This window comes from Lissotriton vulgaris, chromosome 10 (genome assembly GCF_964263255.1).
Source record: "Lissotriton vulgaris chromosome 10, aLisVul1.2, whole genome shotgun sequence".
Lineage (NCBI taxonomy): Eukaryota > Metazoa > Chordata > Amphibia > Caudata > Salamandridae > Lissotriton > Lissotriton vulgaris.
The window spans coordinates 422,833,198-422,852,231 of record NC_141698.1 but is presented as its reverse complement, the minus strand read 5'-3'; the positions used below and the strand labels follow the sequence as shown (position 1 = coordinate 422,852,231).

The window sequence follows — 19,034 nt, the reverse complement described above, 5'->3', positions numbered from 1 at the left end:
TGTGCCCTGTTTCACCCACTGACCAAAGGGCCTCGCCCCCTGCCCCTGCACATGGCCGTAGCCCGCAAATGTTTCCTTCGCTGCCTGAAGTTGACGAAGAACGTCAAGCCGTACGCCCCAGCCCTTCCCCTGCTGGGTACCCCCCCGGAGGAATGGGATGGTGTCACCACGCAGCATGGAGCCCTGGGTGGCCGCCGGAGTGGAGACCATGGGAGACCTCTACGCGGACGGGAGCCTGCTTCCTTTTGTGGAACTATCGTGAGCACTGGCCTGCCAGCGGGACAATTCCTGCTCCACGCGTCAGTGGTGAGGGCGTACACGGAGTCCTGGGGGGACATCCAGGAGGAGCCACAACTTCATCACTTGATCCAGTACTTGCATGTTATGGGCAGAGGATCACACATTACACACTGGCTGGCACAGGCGCTCCTCATGCACACCCAGAGGTCCACACAACCGATCAGGGACAAGTGGGCGACCCACCGGGGGAGGGGGTGGACAGACAAAGAATGGAAACTGGTCCTAGCCAGCCCTGTGAACATCCCACGTAACTCCCGCTTCCGCACTATTCAATTGTATATACTGCATCAGGCATATCTGTCGCCAGACAGAATAAATAAATACTTCGCGACAGACACCACAGCCTGTCCCAGGTGCGACCTGCTGGATGCCGACATCCTACACATGCTTTGGAGCTGCCCGACTCTGTCCACATACTGGGGGGAGGTGACATCGCTCCTGACACACAGCACAGGCCCGGGGCTACCTAACACGTGGGAGGCATGCGTTCTTGGGCTATACAAGAGAACTAAACAAAATAAAACACTAGCCCGGTTCTGGGACCTAGGTCTTATCACGGCCAAGCGCCTGCTCACCAGGCACTGGAAAAGTAGAGAACCACCAACCCCCGCACACTGGTACACATCCTTTCTCAACTGGGCCAGAGCAGAGGGCACGGCACTGCGAAGTGAGGAGATTGCGGGTTTGAGGCAGTTCCTGATCGCACATGTTTGGGATGATATCCTGGGGTCCCTGCGGGGGGAAGGCGAGGCTAGGGGGCTCACGCAGAGACAGCTGAGAAGGATAGACGCCCCACGAGCGGAGACACCATAGGCAGGACTACGCGCCACGTTGGCCCGCCCCCCCCCCCCCTCAATGTGGGCAGCACTGACTCCCCCCGACACACAAGCCGCGACCAACAATCGGCCGCACACACGAGGACCCTCCACCACACAATAGCCCGAACACAGATCTCAGCCACTTTGCCCTGACCCAGCCCCCACGAGTACACTTCCCCCCCCCCCTCATGCCCGACCCCCTCACGTAACCCCAAGTTAAAGGTTTCGCACTCCTGTTCTTACCAGATGCATGTACACCCACCGTCACACAGCGGCGGTCAAGTGCCACTGACTGGACACTCAGCAGGGAACATGGGAGCGGGTGACACCCACCGAAAATGCAACAGGGGCGACACATGTGTCTGCCACGCACGCCGTACACTGAACCGACAAACGGGGGGATGCCACCGCTCACCAAACCTGCTCCACACCAGCTTCACAGCTACTCACATACGCGAGCTATAGACCCCACATTTCATCGATGCGCCACCAGCGCATGCCTAGCATGTTGATGGGACGTTGGTGCCGTGCGCACAGATGATATGTGGCACGGCACTGGCAACACGGACACACTGGGACATACTGACATGAACATCCCTGTTTTATGTTGAAAAGTTACTGGTTGAATTATAGAAAAATGTAAAATGAGACGTCAATTATAGAACAGATCGTGTGCGTAATGTGAAGAGTATACATAATCCGCCAGTGAAGAAGCACGCCAGGCAACGAGTGAGACGATGCATGATGCCTTCCCCTGTCACCCTATGCACCCACAATTCACGGATTTCTTGCAGCCGGCCCGCAGGGTTGTAAGCTCTGCTATATGTACTGCACTTTTTCTTTTACAATAATAAACGTCTTCAAAAAAAAAAAAATACGATGATGAGGCATTATCTTATGTCGATGATATCTATCTGACGGATGATAATTTGGAGGTACACTTAAAAAGGGTGAACACCATAATACTTGGTTTCGCCTCTGAAGGGTATAAATTCAAATTTAAAAAATCAAAAATTGCCCACCTCAATGTCATATTCTTGGGATATGAATTGTCAAGTGAAGGGAAAAGCCTAGCAGCAAACTTTCTAGAGAAATGTGCGCTGCTCCAACCTCCAAAGATGCTGAAAAACTTACAGTAAATTCTAGGTTTCCTGAATTTTGAAAGAACTTACGTTCTGACGTACGCAGAGAGGGTTAAACCTCTCTACGAATTAATCAAACCTGATTTCAAACAAATAGATTGGACTCAAAAACACACAGAAATGTTGCGTTCAGTCCAGACAGACATTTAACAAAAACAAAATTAGACACACTTGAAAACATGCGCAACCTTGTAATCCGAATCATCCCAGGGAGATGCGGATTCACGTACCTAACCTTTAATGAAGGGGAAACGGTACCAATAGCTTACAAATCACACTTGTACACAAAAGCAGAAATGGAATTTACTTCAACTGAAAAGATTCTGACAGCGGTTCAAACTGCTGTAGCAAGAGAGAGAGCTCTCGCACAGGGTAGACATATAATGATTGTTACACCTGTACCTGCCTTAGAGGCAGTGACAAAGGCAAGCATCCCGAATGCAAAAGCTTTATATCCAAGATGGATACAATGGGTTAACTCTCTTACTGCAACAGACGTTGAATACGTTTTTGACCCGAAATTAAAAACACAAGAATTTCTCCAGTATGAACATGAATGTCCTCTGCCGACCGAAATTCTGCCCCTTGAACATTACGGCTGTATAATATATACAGACGGATCAGCACAGACCGCAATTGGGGGTAAACAAGCCTATAGTGCTGCGTGCACGATTGGTAAAGGTCTCTGGCGCAAAGGCAAATTTAGACCTATGGTCACATAAACTCAATCACTCGGAGACTGTACAGCTCAGCGAGCTGAACTACAGGCTTTCAAGATGGCGCTTGAAAATACCGATCGCGAATTCCCCACACTAATAGTGTGCGATTCGTATTACTGCGTCCAGTCTTACAATGAGTATCTTCAGAACTGGGTTCAAAATGGCTTCAAAGACGCTAAAGGTGGCACAATCAAGTATAAGTTGCTTTGGGAACAAGTAGTTCTTTTGCAGAACGAACTACAAAAGACTCACGTGATACATACACTGAGTCATCAACGTGATGGCGTTCACGTTGCAGGGAATTCATTGGCTGATAAAGCCGCGAAGTCAGCTTTGCAAGCGGCTTCCATAGCTACAATCAAACGCTCAAAAAGAACGATAGATGGTGAAAGGCTATTAGCAGTGAAAGCCTCGATAAATGGTAATTATGCAACGTTACCTCCAAACTATCCACTCAGTAATACATACATAATAGATGCAAACTCCGTTCCTTTTGCTCAAATCCCTGGAGTGGGGGACAGAGTAATTCCAAACAGGAAGCGGATGCCTTACTTAATTCAAGAGGCACACATGGGAGAGGATCTGAGACATCAGAAAATCAAGGATTCTATAAAGGAATTAGATGCAGTGTACTGGTGGCCAGGAATGAGCTTGGATAGCTATGAATTTGCAATTAATTGTCCAGACTGCAACTGAGATCGCAGTGATGAACCGCCCCAGACACCTGACTACAGAGTAGCCAGCCAGATACAGACACCTCTGTTAGACAGCATTAGGCTATCTACCCGCAGACGTCCCCACAGACAAATGCAGATCCATAACTACTAAAACACGATTTATTTGGATGTGGCCCCAGCGCTCGGCTGACGCCAGAACTGTTATAAAGGATCTGCGAGTCTTTATCGGCACATACGCAATTGGCACGCTACATTCTGACCAGGGTCCTGCGCTTAGCTCTAGGGCTTAAAAGGAGGCCATGGTCAGCTTGGGCGTTGCATTGTCTTGCAGCCCCTTCCATCCTGAAGGTAATGCGGTAGTGGAAAGAAAAAACCGTGACATAAAGCAATTCATGACAGCAAAGGTATTAGGTTTGGGTGATGGGTGGGTCAAACATCTAATAAGTGTCCAACGTAGTCTTCACAATCTGCCATGAAATTCTCTAGGGGGGGGTCACTCCTTATGAGCTACTATTTGGTACTAGAATGATAATCGAAGACCTCGATTGCCGAACTTCAGTGGTAGAACAAAAACCCTTCGATATCAAAGATCGTTTGGCTGTCTTACAGAACTTGAATGAAACAAGAAGAAGTCTGAGTAATACAACACAAAAGCAAACAGCCACTGAAGATAAACCACCTGTCCCAGCAAGACCTGTCTGGATTCCAAAGATTGGGAATCTAGTCAGGGAAAAAATAGCTGTAAAGAAGGAATTTGAGCCTTCTTACAGAAAAGCAGTACCTGTCTTAGGTATTCAAGGAACAAGATCAGTCGTACTATCGCCCTTTGCTGGTAAAAAGGAGAACAGAGTCATGTCCATCGACCTGGTAAAACCACAACATGTGGCCAATAATAAGTAGAAGGCCAAGTGGACTCCAAAGATGTAGCAGACAGCCAAATCTTGCTACAATCAAGAGGTTCACACTGAAAGACTTATCACCTTTGATAAACCTGCAGTAAGAAAAGAAGGACTGAGCAACAAAGCAATGGAACTCGTACCTCTTGAGACCCAAATAACTGTTCGACCAGAAACACCAGTCTACAATGATGTAGCATCAGAATACACTAATATGATGAAGGAGAGATCCGTTCCAGCGATTTCTAAAAACCCTGATGCCATCCAAACAATTGCCAGAACTGCATCTGGATACTTCATCAACTTTGATAACTTTTCTGAGGATCCCAGTGAACCTGAAGAAACAACAGCAAAGAAAACTCTCAAAGAACAAGCATTGGAAATGCAATAGGTCTCGCAGCATTAGAGTTAGTGCTTTTAGAATCGTTTATGGGTTTTTTTTGTAAATCTTTAGCATTTTTGTTTCCTGTAGCCAATGCTAAAGAATTACAAATAAAAAAAGCCATAAACAATTCTAAAAGCTCTAACTCAAATGCTCCGAGACCTATTGCACTGTGTGAGGGTGAGGGGTTGAGGGTGAGTGAGGGTGAGGGTGAGGGAGGGTGAGTGAGGGGTTGAGGGTGAGTGAGGGTGAGTGAGGGTGAGTGAGGGTGAGGGTGAGTGAGGGTGAGTGTGAGTTAGGGTGAGGGGTTGAGGGTGGGTGAGGGTGAGGGTGAGGGGTTGAGGGTGAGTGAGGATGAGTGAGGGTGAGTGAGGGGTTGAGGGTGAGTGAGGGTGAGTGAGGGGTTGAGGGTGAGTGAGGGTGAGTGAGGGGTTGAGGGTGAGTGAGGGTGAGTGAGGGTGGGTGAGTGAGGGTGGGTGAGTGAGGGTGGGTGAGGGTGAGTGTGAGTGAGGGGTTGAGGGGGAGGGGTTGAGGGGTTGAGGGTGAGTGAGTGAGGGGTTGAGGGTGAGGGGTTGAGGGTGAGGGGTTGTGGGTGAGGGGTTGTGGGTGAGGGGTTGTGGGTGAGGGGTTGAGGGTGAGTGAGTGAGTGTGAGGGGTTGAGGGTGAGTGAGGGTGAGGGGTTGAGGGTGAGTGAGGGTGAGGGGTTGAGGGGGAGGGGTTGAGGGTGGGTGAGGGGTTGAGGGTGAGGGGTTGAGGGCGAGTGAGGGTGAGGGCGAGTGAGGGTGAGGGGTTGAGGGTGAGGGGTTGAGGGTGAGTGAGGGTGAGGGGGTGAGGGGTTGAGGGTGAGGGTGAGGGGTTGAGGGTGAGTGAGGGTGAGTGAGGGTGAGGGGTTGAGGGTGACTGTTCGACCAGAAACACCAGTCTACAATGATGTAGCATCAGAATACACTAATATGATGAAGGAGAGATCCGTTCCAGCGATTTCTAAAAACCCTGATGCCATCCAAACAATTGCCAGAACTGCATCTGGATACTTCATCAACTTTGATAACTTTTCTGAGGATCCCAGTGAACCTGAAGAAACAACAGCAAAGAAAACTCTCAAAGAACAAGCATTGGAAATGCAATAGGTCTCGCAGCATTAGAGTTAGTGCTTTTAGAATTGTTTATGGGTTTTTTTTGTAAATCTTTAGCATTTTTATTTCCTGTAGCCAATGCTAAAGAATTACAAATAAAAAAAGCCATAAACAATTCTAAAAGCTCTAACTCAAATGCTCCGAGACCTATTGCACTGTGTGAGGGTGAGGGGTTGAGGGTGAGTGAGGGTGAGGGTGGGTGAGGGTGAGTGAGGGTGAGTGAGGGAGTGAGGGTGAGTGAGGGTGAGTGAGGGTGAGGGTGAGTGAGGGTGAGTGTGAGTTAGGGTGAGGGGTTGAGGGTGGGTGAGGGTGAGGGGTTGAGGGTGAGTGAGGGTGAGTGAGGGGTTGAGGGTGAGTGAGGGTGAGTGAGGGTGAGTGTGAGTGAGGGGTTGAGGGTGAGGGGTTGAGGGTGAGGGGTTGAGGGTGAGTGAGTGAGGGGTTGAGGGTGAGGGGTTGAGGGTGAGGGGGTGTGGGTGAGGGGTTGAGGGTGAGGGGTTGAGGGTGAGTGAGTGAGGGTGAGGGGTTGAGGGTGAGTGAGGGTGAGGGGTTGAGGGTGAGTGAGGGTGAGGGGTTGAGGGGGAGGGGTTGAGGGTGGGTGAGGGGTTGAGGGTGAGGGGTTGAGGGCGGGTGAGGGCGAGTGAGGGTGAGGGGTTGAGGGTGAGGGGTTGAGGGTGAGGGTGAGGGTGAGGGCGAGTGAGGGTGAGGGGGTGAGGGGTTGAGGGTGAGGGTGAGGGGTTGAGGGTGAGTGAGTGAGGGTGAGTGAGGGTGAGGGGTTGAGGGGGAGGGGTTGAGGGTGAGTGAGGGTGAGTGAGGGTGAGGGGTTGAGGGTGAGGGGTTGAGGGTGAGGGGTTGAGGGTGAGTGAGGGTGAGGGGTTGAGGGTGAGTGAGGGTGAGGGGTTGAGGGGGAGGGGTTGAGGGTGGGTGAGGGGTTGAGGGTGAGTGAGGGTGAGGGCGAGTGAGGGTGAGGGCGAGTGAGGGTGAGGGGTTGAGGGGTTGAGGGTGAGGGGTTGAGGGTGAGTGAGGGTGAGGGCGAGTGAGGGTGAGGGGGTGAGGGGTTGAGGGTGAGGGTGAGGGGTTGAGGGTGAGTGAGTGAGGGTGAGTGAGGGTGAGGGGTTGAGGGGGAGGGGTTGAGGGTGAGTGAGGGGTTGAGGGTGAGTGAGGGTGAGGGGTTGAGGGTGAGTGAGGGTGAGGGTGAGTGGCGGGTTGAGGGTGAGTGAGGGTGAGGAGTTGAGGGTGAGTGAGGGTGAGGGGTTGAGGGTGAGTGAGGGTGAGTGAGGGTGAGTGAGGGTGAGGGTGAGTGATGGTGAGGGTGAGTGAGGGTGAGGGGTTGAGGGTGAGTGAGGGTGAGTGAGGGTGAGGGTGAGTGAGGGTGAGGGAGGGTCCACTAGAAACTGTTGATCTATTTCCACCCAACTCTTAAACGAGCCATAAGCAACGATTGGCCGGTAACTATACACTCATCACCTAATGCTCATAGTGCTAGCTTTCTTAAGAAACATTGTATACAGCATCTGGGTCGCTATTTTATAAACGCCCATATGCGTTAAAATAGTTAGAGAAACGTGCCAGGGCATATTGCGCTAAAGTTAGTCCTTTAGTTTATCGCATAATATGCTGCATTATTTGTCTACCCTTGCGCTATAATTCCGACGGCTGCCCCAGCACCACAGATGTCTACATAACGAAAGCAAAATGTCAACCAGCCTGATGCTGCATACCGTTATCAAATGGGAAAGCAGGATGCTCCAAATTGACGTGAACATTCGATTCATATTTGAAGTTCCCTATGGATTTAAGTTGTTTGGCTTATGAACAGTTCTCGTTGTTGGCACCCTAATAATAATACACCCAAAAAATCATACTAGCCTTGTTTTAGGGTGTCTTCGCTCCGCTCTCTATCATTCTAACCTGAAAGGCAACCATATGTTAAGGCCTGTGGAAAGGGACATCACCTCAGTATACAGTATACTTATACAAGGAAGTAAAGGCAACTATTCCAATTGAGAAAATGTGAGGCATGTAGGGCCAAACTTGCTGTGAACTTATTTAAAGGGGCATCTAACGTATTTCATTTACTGTGAGCACCCAGTTTGCATTCGACAGTGTATGTACATACTACGATCTAATCTTGTTAAGTGCGCCGTCATTGAAAATACTTCTGCCTCTAAATCGGAATAGGATACAAAAAGCTAGCAATGCTACAGGCTGAAAGGAGAACGCTGGTTAACAATGCACGTTACCCTCAGATTGTCCCTGGCTCGGACATTTTGTCAAAATTTCTGGTGGTCCGGTGTGTCAATTGAGCAGCGCTTCCCGCTGGGATGCAATACGCGCCTCTGCCCCTTCTATACTTTGAAAGGCGGACAGTTTAGTCGCTTGCATACACTGAGGTGATGGCAACTATAAAAGCATATGTTTACTGTGCGCTCAGACACGAGATTAAAATATATTATATGGTGTGCGCCTGCACTGGCACTGATACCGAGTGGATGTTTTATGATTGATATCGGGCGTCCTGCGCCTTTACAGCATGTACCAAGGACGTCTAGGGGGGGGGGGGGGGGCAGTCCTTAACCTGTTAGGGTTTTAACAAAAGTTCCCTGGAAACGCTGGCTGAGCTATGCACCGGAAGCACATTGCGCTAGATGAACACACACAATAGAGAGGGGAGGGGGGAGGAGAAATGCGACACGGCGGGAAGGGGAGGGGGCGGAGCGGGTTAAATTAAACAAACGAGACGGAGGGAAGAGAGGGGAGGGGGGAGGAGAAATGCGACACAGCGGGAAGGGGAGGGGGCGGAGCGGGTTAAATTAAAGAAACAAGACGGACGGAGGAGAGGGGAGGGGGGAGGAGAAATGCGACACGGCGGGAAGGGGAGGGGGCGGAGTGCGGCTGAGGGAACTGATGTGCACGCGCTTTTAAGCTCAATGCGCATGCGCATTGAGCTTAAAAGTCACGGGCACTGCAAGGAATCGCCACGATTCCTTGCAAGTTGGGGAAAGAGTGGATAAGTCCCAATACTCTCGCTTGCTCGATGCGCATGCGCATCGACAGGCGAGACCTAAAAAACGACAGAACTTTTTCATCAACTTGAAAGAATATACCTGGTTTTACCATGGATTGAATTTTGGTTTAGTTTAGGTGCATTTTTCCTCCTGCTCTGGCTAATATTGGTTTTAAGCTTGGGACAAATGATAGATGGAAAATACAGTACAATGGACAGAGCAAGTCAGAAAATCAACTTGGTCCTAAAACCTCACAAATCATCTTATGTAGAAAAAAGGGACCTGTCATCAGTGAACATCACAGCCATCCCTATACCAGGAGGTATAGCTTGGGATAAAACTGACTATGATATATATGGCCCGGTGGAAATGCTGAGGATTCCAGCACAGTGTCTGATGATTAGGACTTTGAGACTATTAATAATATGATGTAAGATTTAGAAATGTCTGCAAAACATACTGAACATGGCTATTTAGAAGGGTCATCAGACTATGAACAAATGTATTGTTTTAATCATTTTGGTCATCACTATTTGCACAGATCTTCAAACCCTAGAAATGTTTTAAAATATAATCAATGGGAACATTGTCCAACGCCATCAAAAGGCAGCTCTAAAACATTTATTGAAAATGTTTCTTATTTCTCAGGATTCAATGTTACAGATCCAGAATCGTTTTATTTCAAAAATATGAATAAGACCGGAATGAAAATAATGTTGACCAATACTAAACAAATTTATTCTACAGACTTTAATGATAGGTTGTCCACATTATGTTACGACTTCTGCAAAGACAACATAGAGACAAAGACTGTCTGGGGCAAAAAAGAATGCCAGGTGCAAGGTCTGGAAGCTTTATTCAAAGCCTGCATTATACCTGAACAAATAATGTTTTTGAATGACACCGTGCAACAAACATCATGTCTGGGATTAGCAAAAATAAGATTTAAATAAACTGTCTATACCAAAGCCAATATCTGAGAATAATATTACATCAGAGGGAGAGATTGACGTACAATATGTTTTCACAAAGAACAGAACTAGTCCTGATTGGAAAAAATGGTTCATCTGGCCCACAGACACCAATAACTGTCAAGATAGATTCCTGAACAAAACACAGGGGTTTACATTTAGCAGGCCAGATCCAAGATACTCTCAAAGACAACATCTAGGGATAGTGACAACATATAGTGTAGGGAAGCTATGCCTTGAATGGCTGAAAACTTCTACACTTCCAGAAATTAAACAACACTTAACTTTACTTAAAGAAAGCAATGATTTGCGAGATTTCTTATTGGGACCTCGCAAACCACGGCAGAAACGTTATGTGCCATGGAGGCTAATCAACACAACGTCATTGTTTACTGGGTTTAACCTTACAGATAAACAAATCTCTTTGGCACAAAGAGGAGCAGACTATACGGTACTGAGCATTGAAAAACTGGAAAGATTACCATTGACAGTTTCTGAGAAACCTGTGATTGAATGGATAATTCATGGCACCATTACGATACCAGTGACAATTTTCCAGTTTCAGTATTGTTTACAGCATATGCCAGAAGGCCTGTATGAAAGGTTGGGTAAAGAATACATTAAGTCAACATGGACTCTACCATATACACACAAATGTTGGAATAAGTGGAAAGAAGTATTCCTTAGTGGGAAAAATTGTAAAAATTCACTAAGTGGTACACTTCTGTGCCAAGGTATTAATATACACGGAGCCTGCGACGGTTCTGCGAATAACCTTTCATGCCACCTGCACGGTACTCCCTCCACACGGATAGAACCCGTTTTCAGGCAGCTATCCAATGGCAGTTACGTTATGTTGAATGATCACAGCTGCTGTGGCATGATGGCAGGAAAAGTTTATCTGGTTAGTGTGTCATCCATGGTAACTTGTTGTATGCAAGTATTGTATCCAACTCGCAAGTCAGACAGTGAGACGGCAATATGGCCTTCACTGAATATCTCTTCTATACAAATTGATACTTTGAGCACACTAAAGGCTATTCTTTTACAAAAATCTGTGCCACTGACATCATCAAAAGCAATGTATGATCTGCAAGTTGCAAGAACATCTGCAGAGATACATGCATTATTATCAACAAACTGCCCTGTACATTTCGCAGAAGTGTTAAGAAAAATCTCAAACATGTCTGAGACCAGTGGCATCGCACATGTATTTAAGACAGTTTTTTCGGGACTGTTAGCACCATTTGAATAATTCCTCTGTATTTTGTGCACTCTGTGTTCGGCGGACTGCCTCTCATCTTGGGATTCGTAGCAGGAATACTATTTTTATTTCTTCTGCTCCGATATGGCAAGTCCGGCAACCAACGATACCCAGAACATCATGGAACAAACGGTCCGTGCCCAGAGGTATCGTGAGAGAATAACACAGATTCTCGGCTTGGCTCGTTTAAGAGATCTGAAAACAACTTGGCTTCTCTCGTTCAGACCAATCTGGCAAGATTGCATCTTACCTGTTCTACGATGCCTGCTTTGCGGAGAAGAATGCATGTTAGACATCTGTCTTACACTTCCATCAGTCCTACCATCGGATGTTGACATTTTGCTAGGTCCGGTAACGGCTCATGCACGGTGTTGTCCCCAACGGCTACAAATCCTGATGACGGCATTCATTGAGATTCCACCACTAAGTCTGACTGAAGGTGAGATACGAGATTCAACAGGAACACAGGTATCATCTGACCTGACCATTGCTAACGCATCAGCAAGCAATGCTTCTCATTTGTGCACATTTGATCAGCTGGATCAAGTGGTTCCTCTTTCACCTACTGTGGTAGACGATTTCTTTGCCAGCCTAGACGACCTTATGTTTTCTCCTGACACCAAAAATTGTTTTTGATCTATGCTCACAGCGTTCCCTGAACTCTGAAATTCGGCCTTCAATTTTCAAAACAAAAATTTGACTTTTGCATAATATTTCTTTCCTTATCAAGACAGATTGATTTTTCTGTGGCACAGAGTGTTCTGCTCGAGGTAGAACTATTCCTAGAGAACAAGAAATTCATTTTGAACATTGACTGAGAAATACTATTTGGCCCTGTCTCCTATTAATAGAAGTATTGATATGACATGTTAGTAAAATGGTCGCAATTTTTTTTCTGTATTTAAGAGCCATTTTAGAAAAGTAAATGACATGGATATTCCAGCTCGCATAATTGTTTGATGACTTTATGCTTAGATATTCTTTTCTGAAGTACATTGCATACTGTAGAAATGCTAAACATAATTTTCTGCATGCCCAATTCAAATGCACGTTATGTATTTTGGGGTGGGATTGTAAACACTAGCTTTAGATATGTTCAGTGCCTACATGGTTAGCTTATTGAACTTAAAATCGTGGAGTGTGTGTTGTAAATGAATCTAGGACCCTAATATAAAAATCCAGATTCATGCCCTTATATAGGTCTATTTTATCATATCCTTATAAAGGCATACAAATCATTACCATATTTGGTCCAAACCATACAGCCCAAATGCCGCCGGGATGCTTTCATTAAGCTCCAAGAATTAACAACGTTTTCTTGGACAAACCAGCCTTCAGCAGCCCGGGACTTCCCCCTGTTTGAATATTAAGTTCTCCTAGAACTCTCTGAGTTTTCCAAGAATTGAGCCTTTCAGTGACGTTATTAAGTCCAAACATGCATCAAACTCGGCACCTTCAAAGTATAAATATGCCTTGATTTGCCCAATCAAACACACAGTGGTTTGGAGCAGATCGACTATCTACTTGCCCGATGCCCTGCAGCAGCAAGTGCCGAGGAAAGCCGACCCTCCAGCAGACACACTGCGAGACTCTGCCATTTCTCCTTGCCGAGAGATCCAGTTCCAGTGTTTCCAGTTTACCCTTGCAGGTATCTGGGCAATCGAGTCCTGAGAACGAGATACAAGACCTCCTTCATTCTGAAACCAACGGTACGGAGCTGATTAGCCCTCTTAGAGAATTCTTGGAATTAGATTCCTGGCAGAAGAAACCCTAGACTTAAACTCCTCCTCTTATATTCCCTCCCTCGTACCAGACTTAGGCTAGGTACACCGGGGTAGGCGTATTTCAGAAGCACCAGTTGAGTACTTTTAGTCATCCTTTATTACTGTATGTATTTTATACATTTTATACCCTTTATGCACTTTATGGCTTAACACCCATATCATGCTTTTACAGTACTATTTTATAATACTATTCGTATTATATGCATTGTACTTCATAGTAAGCTTTACTATTGTAGCAGTTCATTTTCAATGCTTGAGAAAGAAGACTGTTCACTAAATAACCTCTTTTATTGAAAACGCCCGTCTCTCTAATTTCTCCGCCGCTCTGGTGAAACGAAGCATGCACGATTGACTTAGCTATCTATTGTTTCCGCGACTCTAGAGATTGCTTTCTTAATAATAGGAAACAAAGTTGTCATGTTTATGCGGTTGTCAGAAACTAATCCCTTCTTGTGAATTCGAGAACGTTTCTAGTGACCTCTGAGCTAGCTGGCACTCACAATTAAGTCTAATATATTCGGTAGAGACCCAGGGGATCTCACGCCTGTGTCTAAGCTACAGGATATATTATTCCAATGCACAGAGCCTATTGGGAATATAGGAACTACACTACAGGTGTAGTGACGAGTTGTCTGAGTCCGAGGTTGTCGATCAGGGTGGTGGAGTTGGTGTCGTTTTTGTTCTCGAGGGGGAAGTTCAGGTCCCTGAGGAGGATGTAGTCCGTGGAGGAGAGGGCATGTGTGCTGATGAGGTCGTGATGGAGTCGCTGTCTGTAGACGAGGTTCCTCTGAGGGTGGTGTTGGGATCGGTGTGAATCTGGAAGTGCAGGTGTTCGGCAGTGCTGAGGGTGTCGTCGATGTTGGTTGAGACTTTGAGAGTGCTCCTGTGGACGATGGCGATTCCTCCTCCTACTTCATTGGTGCGGTCCCTGGCGGTTACCTTATAGCTTTCTGGGATGGCTATGGCGATGTTGGGTGCAGAGGAACGGTTAATCCGGGTCTCCGTCAGGACGTCTGGGGTGTAGGAGTCCAGTGGGTCCCAGAGTTCCACTGCGTGTTTGTGTGCGGAGCGGGTGTTGATAAGGATACATATGAGGTAGTTGGGTTCTTTGGCAGGTGGGTTGGCAGGCCAGATGCTGGTGAAGCTGCAGTTCCAGCAGGCGAAGGGTCCTTGGGTGCGCTTCGGGCGGGCAGGAAGCAGGTGCTTGATCGTTCGGCGTTGAGTGCGTGGAGGGTGCCGGAGTCGTGGCGGAAGTAGGTGTTGTGGCTCTAGCGGGGCCAGGGCTCCTGGCGCAGACAGGCTTGCCTTAGGCGCGCCAGCGACACGCTTGCGCTGCGCGGCCTCCATATGAGGGGATGTGTGAGGGAGGAGCATACACATGGAGTATTACAGGTCAGCATATGTAACCAATACCAAAGTAGCATACCGAGGAAGAGAAAGAAATTAAGAAAAAAGAATACTGGTTAAGATTCTAGGACAACAACACTAAGATGAACATGCAGCAGTGCATAGATAGCAGTGTTTCAATTATATCAAAAGGTGGTACAAAATTTAACGTTTTAAGTACCTTTTGAAGGAAAACTGGTTGAGTTCAGAGTTCTGTTTGTAAAGTTTACCAAAAATAGTTGTTACTCCTGAGAAAGAATTGTTTTTAGCCCTGTTTAATATTTTTATTTTGGAAGTCGGCGACGATTAGGTTTTTATTTTTAATCCACTGGAATTTCTTTAGATGATGAAAATACTGACCATGTGAGAATTTCTTTGTATGATGAGCAGCAGTGCACTGAAGCTTAATTCTGGCTTGAAAAAGAGGCAATAAAGCTCTCAAATATTGTGAGGTCTCATTCTCATTAAATTTGTTTTTGGTGTAGATGAGCACGGCTGACAATTGCGAAAATTACAGGGAGCCACAAATGAAGCACTAATAAAGCAAACTCAAGCAATAACATACATTTCCATTGCTATTCTGAAATAGAATGCTAAATAAACAGATATTAAAAGCGAGAACAATAGTCCCTCAAAATACAAACAATAAAATAAATTGAAAATGAAAATGAAAAAGTAGGAGAAAAGCAGTCAAAGAAGCAGACAACACAAATAAGCAATTTTAGTTGTCGCTGTAATGATAAGACTGCAGCATGTGCTATTAATAATGTGTCTCTATAAAAAAACCAAAGAATGTATTATGTGTCAGGACGACATTGAATGAATGAATGAACTAGAAAATCTGAAAGTGAGAGAAAGGATAAGGAAAGAAACCTGCAAAAGAAAGATAAGGAGACATAAGGAATACATTAGAGTAATACCTTATTATTGTAATTTCAAGAAAAACACTGTATCCTCACCTAAGGGGCTGTTGGCAATTTCTCTTGCTTCAGTGTCCTGATATTTGGTTAAATAATTATGTCCCTCATCCTTTATTTTGAATGAAACAATATCCGTGGGCATCACAATCTCTGTTATTAACAGATAAAAACATACATTATTAGAATAATACATCATGCATAGAAGGAAGCAGTTTCTGCTGAATTTTCTATCTAATTACAATCTAAATTACGAATAGTGCAGAGCCAGCTAATAGGGGTAACTTTAAAGGGCAGAGGGGATCGATAGCAGGGAGCCCTTACCTGGACCTTTCATTTTACTAACTGGTGTGTGCTTTTGAAGCAAGCTTGGTAACGTCAACTACAAGATAAGTTAGTTCACCAAATAGTATGTCTCCCACTGTTAGACATGTCTAAAGGGTTTCATCTAAGCAAGAGGGTGGCTTTCAAAAGACCTCAATCAAGTTTGGACTCTGATGATCATTAAAGCCGCCTCTGCTACACCCTGCAGATAAACAGATTAATTTATTCAGACATCTGTCTAACTGAAGTCGTAGGTAACGCTTTTACTCTAAATGTAATATTGGTATGGAGGACAGCAACAGATTAATATGAATACGGTCTAGCTGAGGCTGATGCCTGCTTGGTGTATGTACAGGACACCAGTGCATGTCATGCTATGTGCAAACTGCACATAACAGTGCCACTAGCTAACCAGTTTGTGGAGTCATAATTAATGTCACTTGAGTTGTTATGAACACTGCTTTGGGCAGATGAGGTAATCATTGCCTAGCTAATCATATCTAATGATTTTCAGATGCACACAGGGAATATAATATATACATCAGCAGTTTGAGATAAATTTTTAAAAAACAAAAGCTCAAAAGTAAGCCTAAAGCCAAAAGAAAGTCAATGTAGTATGATGATGATGTTAGTTAAATGGAATAATTGTGTCCTCTTTCAAAATTAGCACAAACACAAGGAGAGATACCAGGGCTGCAATAAAAACAAGCATTTGCAATGCAATAGGTCTCGCATTAGTGAAAGTTTGAGCTTTTGGCGTATCAAATGTTGTTAGATTTGATTTTATAGTTATGAAAAAATATCTCAGCTGTAGCATAAGTAATGCACAACTTACTTACCTTCTGTAACGATATACCTGTAAGAAACATTAGTTGTGATAGATTCCTTACCTTAGAATTACCCCTAGGCATCAGACTGGATCAGGAAAGTTTTTCGTCAGCAGTACCCCTGCGGGTTGGTAGGCGTCGTCCTGCGGCTCTGCGTGCGTCTTTGGCTTTGGGCTGACGTCGCTGGAGTTACTTAGACGTGCCAACGCGCACGGAGGCCAGTTCTGTACATGACTTTCCGCGCCAGGACCGCAGAGCCATGCAAGAAACTGACCACTGGAAAGAAACACGTAGTGATAGATTCCTTACCTTCGAATAGATACCCCAGCAATACCAACCCCGGTGGAGGGTCTGCGAACCAAAATCACACCAGAAAGTCCTGGAGAACAGAACGGCCAAAGAAGCTGTCTTGCTGGACTTGGCTGTCCAGGCAGTAATGCTTGGTAAACATGTGTAGCGAAGCCCACGTAGCTGCCCAACCAATGTCATGCAAGGGAACTCCCCGTCCCAAGGCATTAGTGGCTGTCGTCGCCATGGTAGAATGGGTGCGTAGCCCCACAGGAGGCTCCTTTTAGCCAAAGAATAACAAGCCTTAATGCACAGAATGACTACACCGACAGAATGTCCGCTTGTGCACGGCCCGACCTTTCTTGGCACCCACATAGCCAACAAAGAGCTGGTCATCCACCCAGAACTGTTGTGTGCGGTTTAGATAGAAAGAGAGCGCACGTTTTGGGTACAGTCGGTGGAGCCCCTCTTCCTCTTTTGAGGGATGCGGAGGCGGAAAGAAGGTGGGCAAAGTGATGGTATGCACGATGTGAAAGGCAGTTACAACCTTTGGCAGAAAAGATGGATGAGTCCGCAGAACAACTTTGTCCGGATGGACTGAGTGAACTGGAGGCTTAGAAGAAAGAGCCAGGAGGTCACTCAATCTTCTGGGAGAGGTGATGGCCACCAGGAAAGCAGTCTTTAAAGTGAGTAGACGAAGAGGACAGTTGTGAAGTGGCTCAAAGGAAGCACACATCAGAAAAGTGAGAACAAGGTTCAAGTCCCACTGAGGCATTATGAAAGGGAGCAGGAGGGAAAAGATGAGTAATGCCTTTTAAGAATCTATTTACTACAGGGGACTTGAAAAGGGAAGGCTGATCTGGAATCCGTAAAAAGTCTGAAATGGCAGAGAGGTAGCCCTTGATAGGGCCCAGAGCTGAGCCCTGCTAGGCCAAAGAAAGGAGAAAGAGGACGACCTCTGAAAGAGAGGCAGAAAGGGGATCCATAGCCTTTGCTGTGCACCACGCCACAAATTTATTCCACCTGCAGGCGTATACTGTTTTAGTGGAGGGACGCCTGACTGCCAAGAGGACATCACAAACTTCGGGAGGAAGGTCAAAAGACGGCAACTGTCGCCGCTCAATCTCCACGCAAGGAGATGGAGGCTAGACAGGTTTGGGTGGAGGCCCCTTCCCTGCTGCTGCGACAAAAGAGCCTACCGAAGGGGCAGACGGAGCGGGGGATCGATCGTCATGCTGAGTAGCTCGGGATACCATACTCTTCGAGCCCAGTCCGGAGCCACAGGAAGGACTTGGGCCCGGTCACGCTTGATCTTCTTCAGCACTCTGGGTAGAAGTGGTATAGGCGGAAAGGCATATAGAAGACAGCAATTCCACTCGCGACGAAAAGCGTCACCTATCGAGTGCCGCCTTGGAAATTCCAACGCACAGAACTGATGTCATTGTGCGTTCTCTTCAGTGGTGAATCGATCTAATCAAGGCTCTCCCCACTGCTGAAAGAGACATTTCGCCACGTCCGAGTTCAGACGCCATTCGTGATCCATCATGCATCGACGGCTGAGTTCGTCCGCCCTGGCGTTTAGCGAACCTGCCAGGTGTTGAACCATCACAGAAATGCCATGATGTTCCAGCCATGTCCAGAGGCGCAGAGCCTCCTGACATAGGGTTGACGACCCCACCCACCCTGTTTATTGCAGTACCACATGGCGGTGGTATTGTCTGTGAACACCTGCACTACTCTCCTCATGACAGAGGGAAGGAATGCCTTCAGTGCAAGTCGGATCGCCTGAAGCTGTAGAAGGTTGATATGGAGTCTCATCTCTGCCTCTCCCATGTGGCCGCCCCATCCCAGGAGGGACGCGTCCGTGACCCCTGTGTGTACCGGTTGGGGAAGGGAGAGGGATCTGCCATTGACCCAATCGCGATTCGTGAGCCATTACTGCAACTGTCGCCCAGTGCCCTCTGAGATCTGGACGTGATCGGACAGGTTGCCCTGATGCTGCGCCCACTGGAACTTCAGGTCCCACTCAGAGCCTGCATATGCCACCTGGCATGATCCACCAGCAGTATGCAGTCCATCAAGCCCAGTAGCTGAAGAGTCATCCTGACCGAAACCCAGGATAGAGGCTGAAAGATCGGCATCATAGCCTGAATATCCCAGACTCGCTACTCGGGAGGATAAACCCGAAACTAGGCCGA

General features: G+C 46.8%; 1 protein-coding gene across 1 annotated transcript in view; it reads right to left on the bottom strand.

Moving 5' to 3' along the window:
* Positions 1 to 19,034, bottom strand: part of LOC147685345 (uncharacterized) — a 240,949-nt gene that overhangs the window by 20,818 nt on the left and 201,097 nt on the right. Inside the window, exon 11 of the mRNA XM_086941275.1 lies at positions 15,440 to 15,550. Coding sequence (XP_086797401.1) covers positions 15,440 to 15,550 — 111 coding nt within the window. The remainder of the gene's footprint in view (positions 1 to 15,439; positions 15,551 to 19,034) is intronic.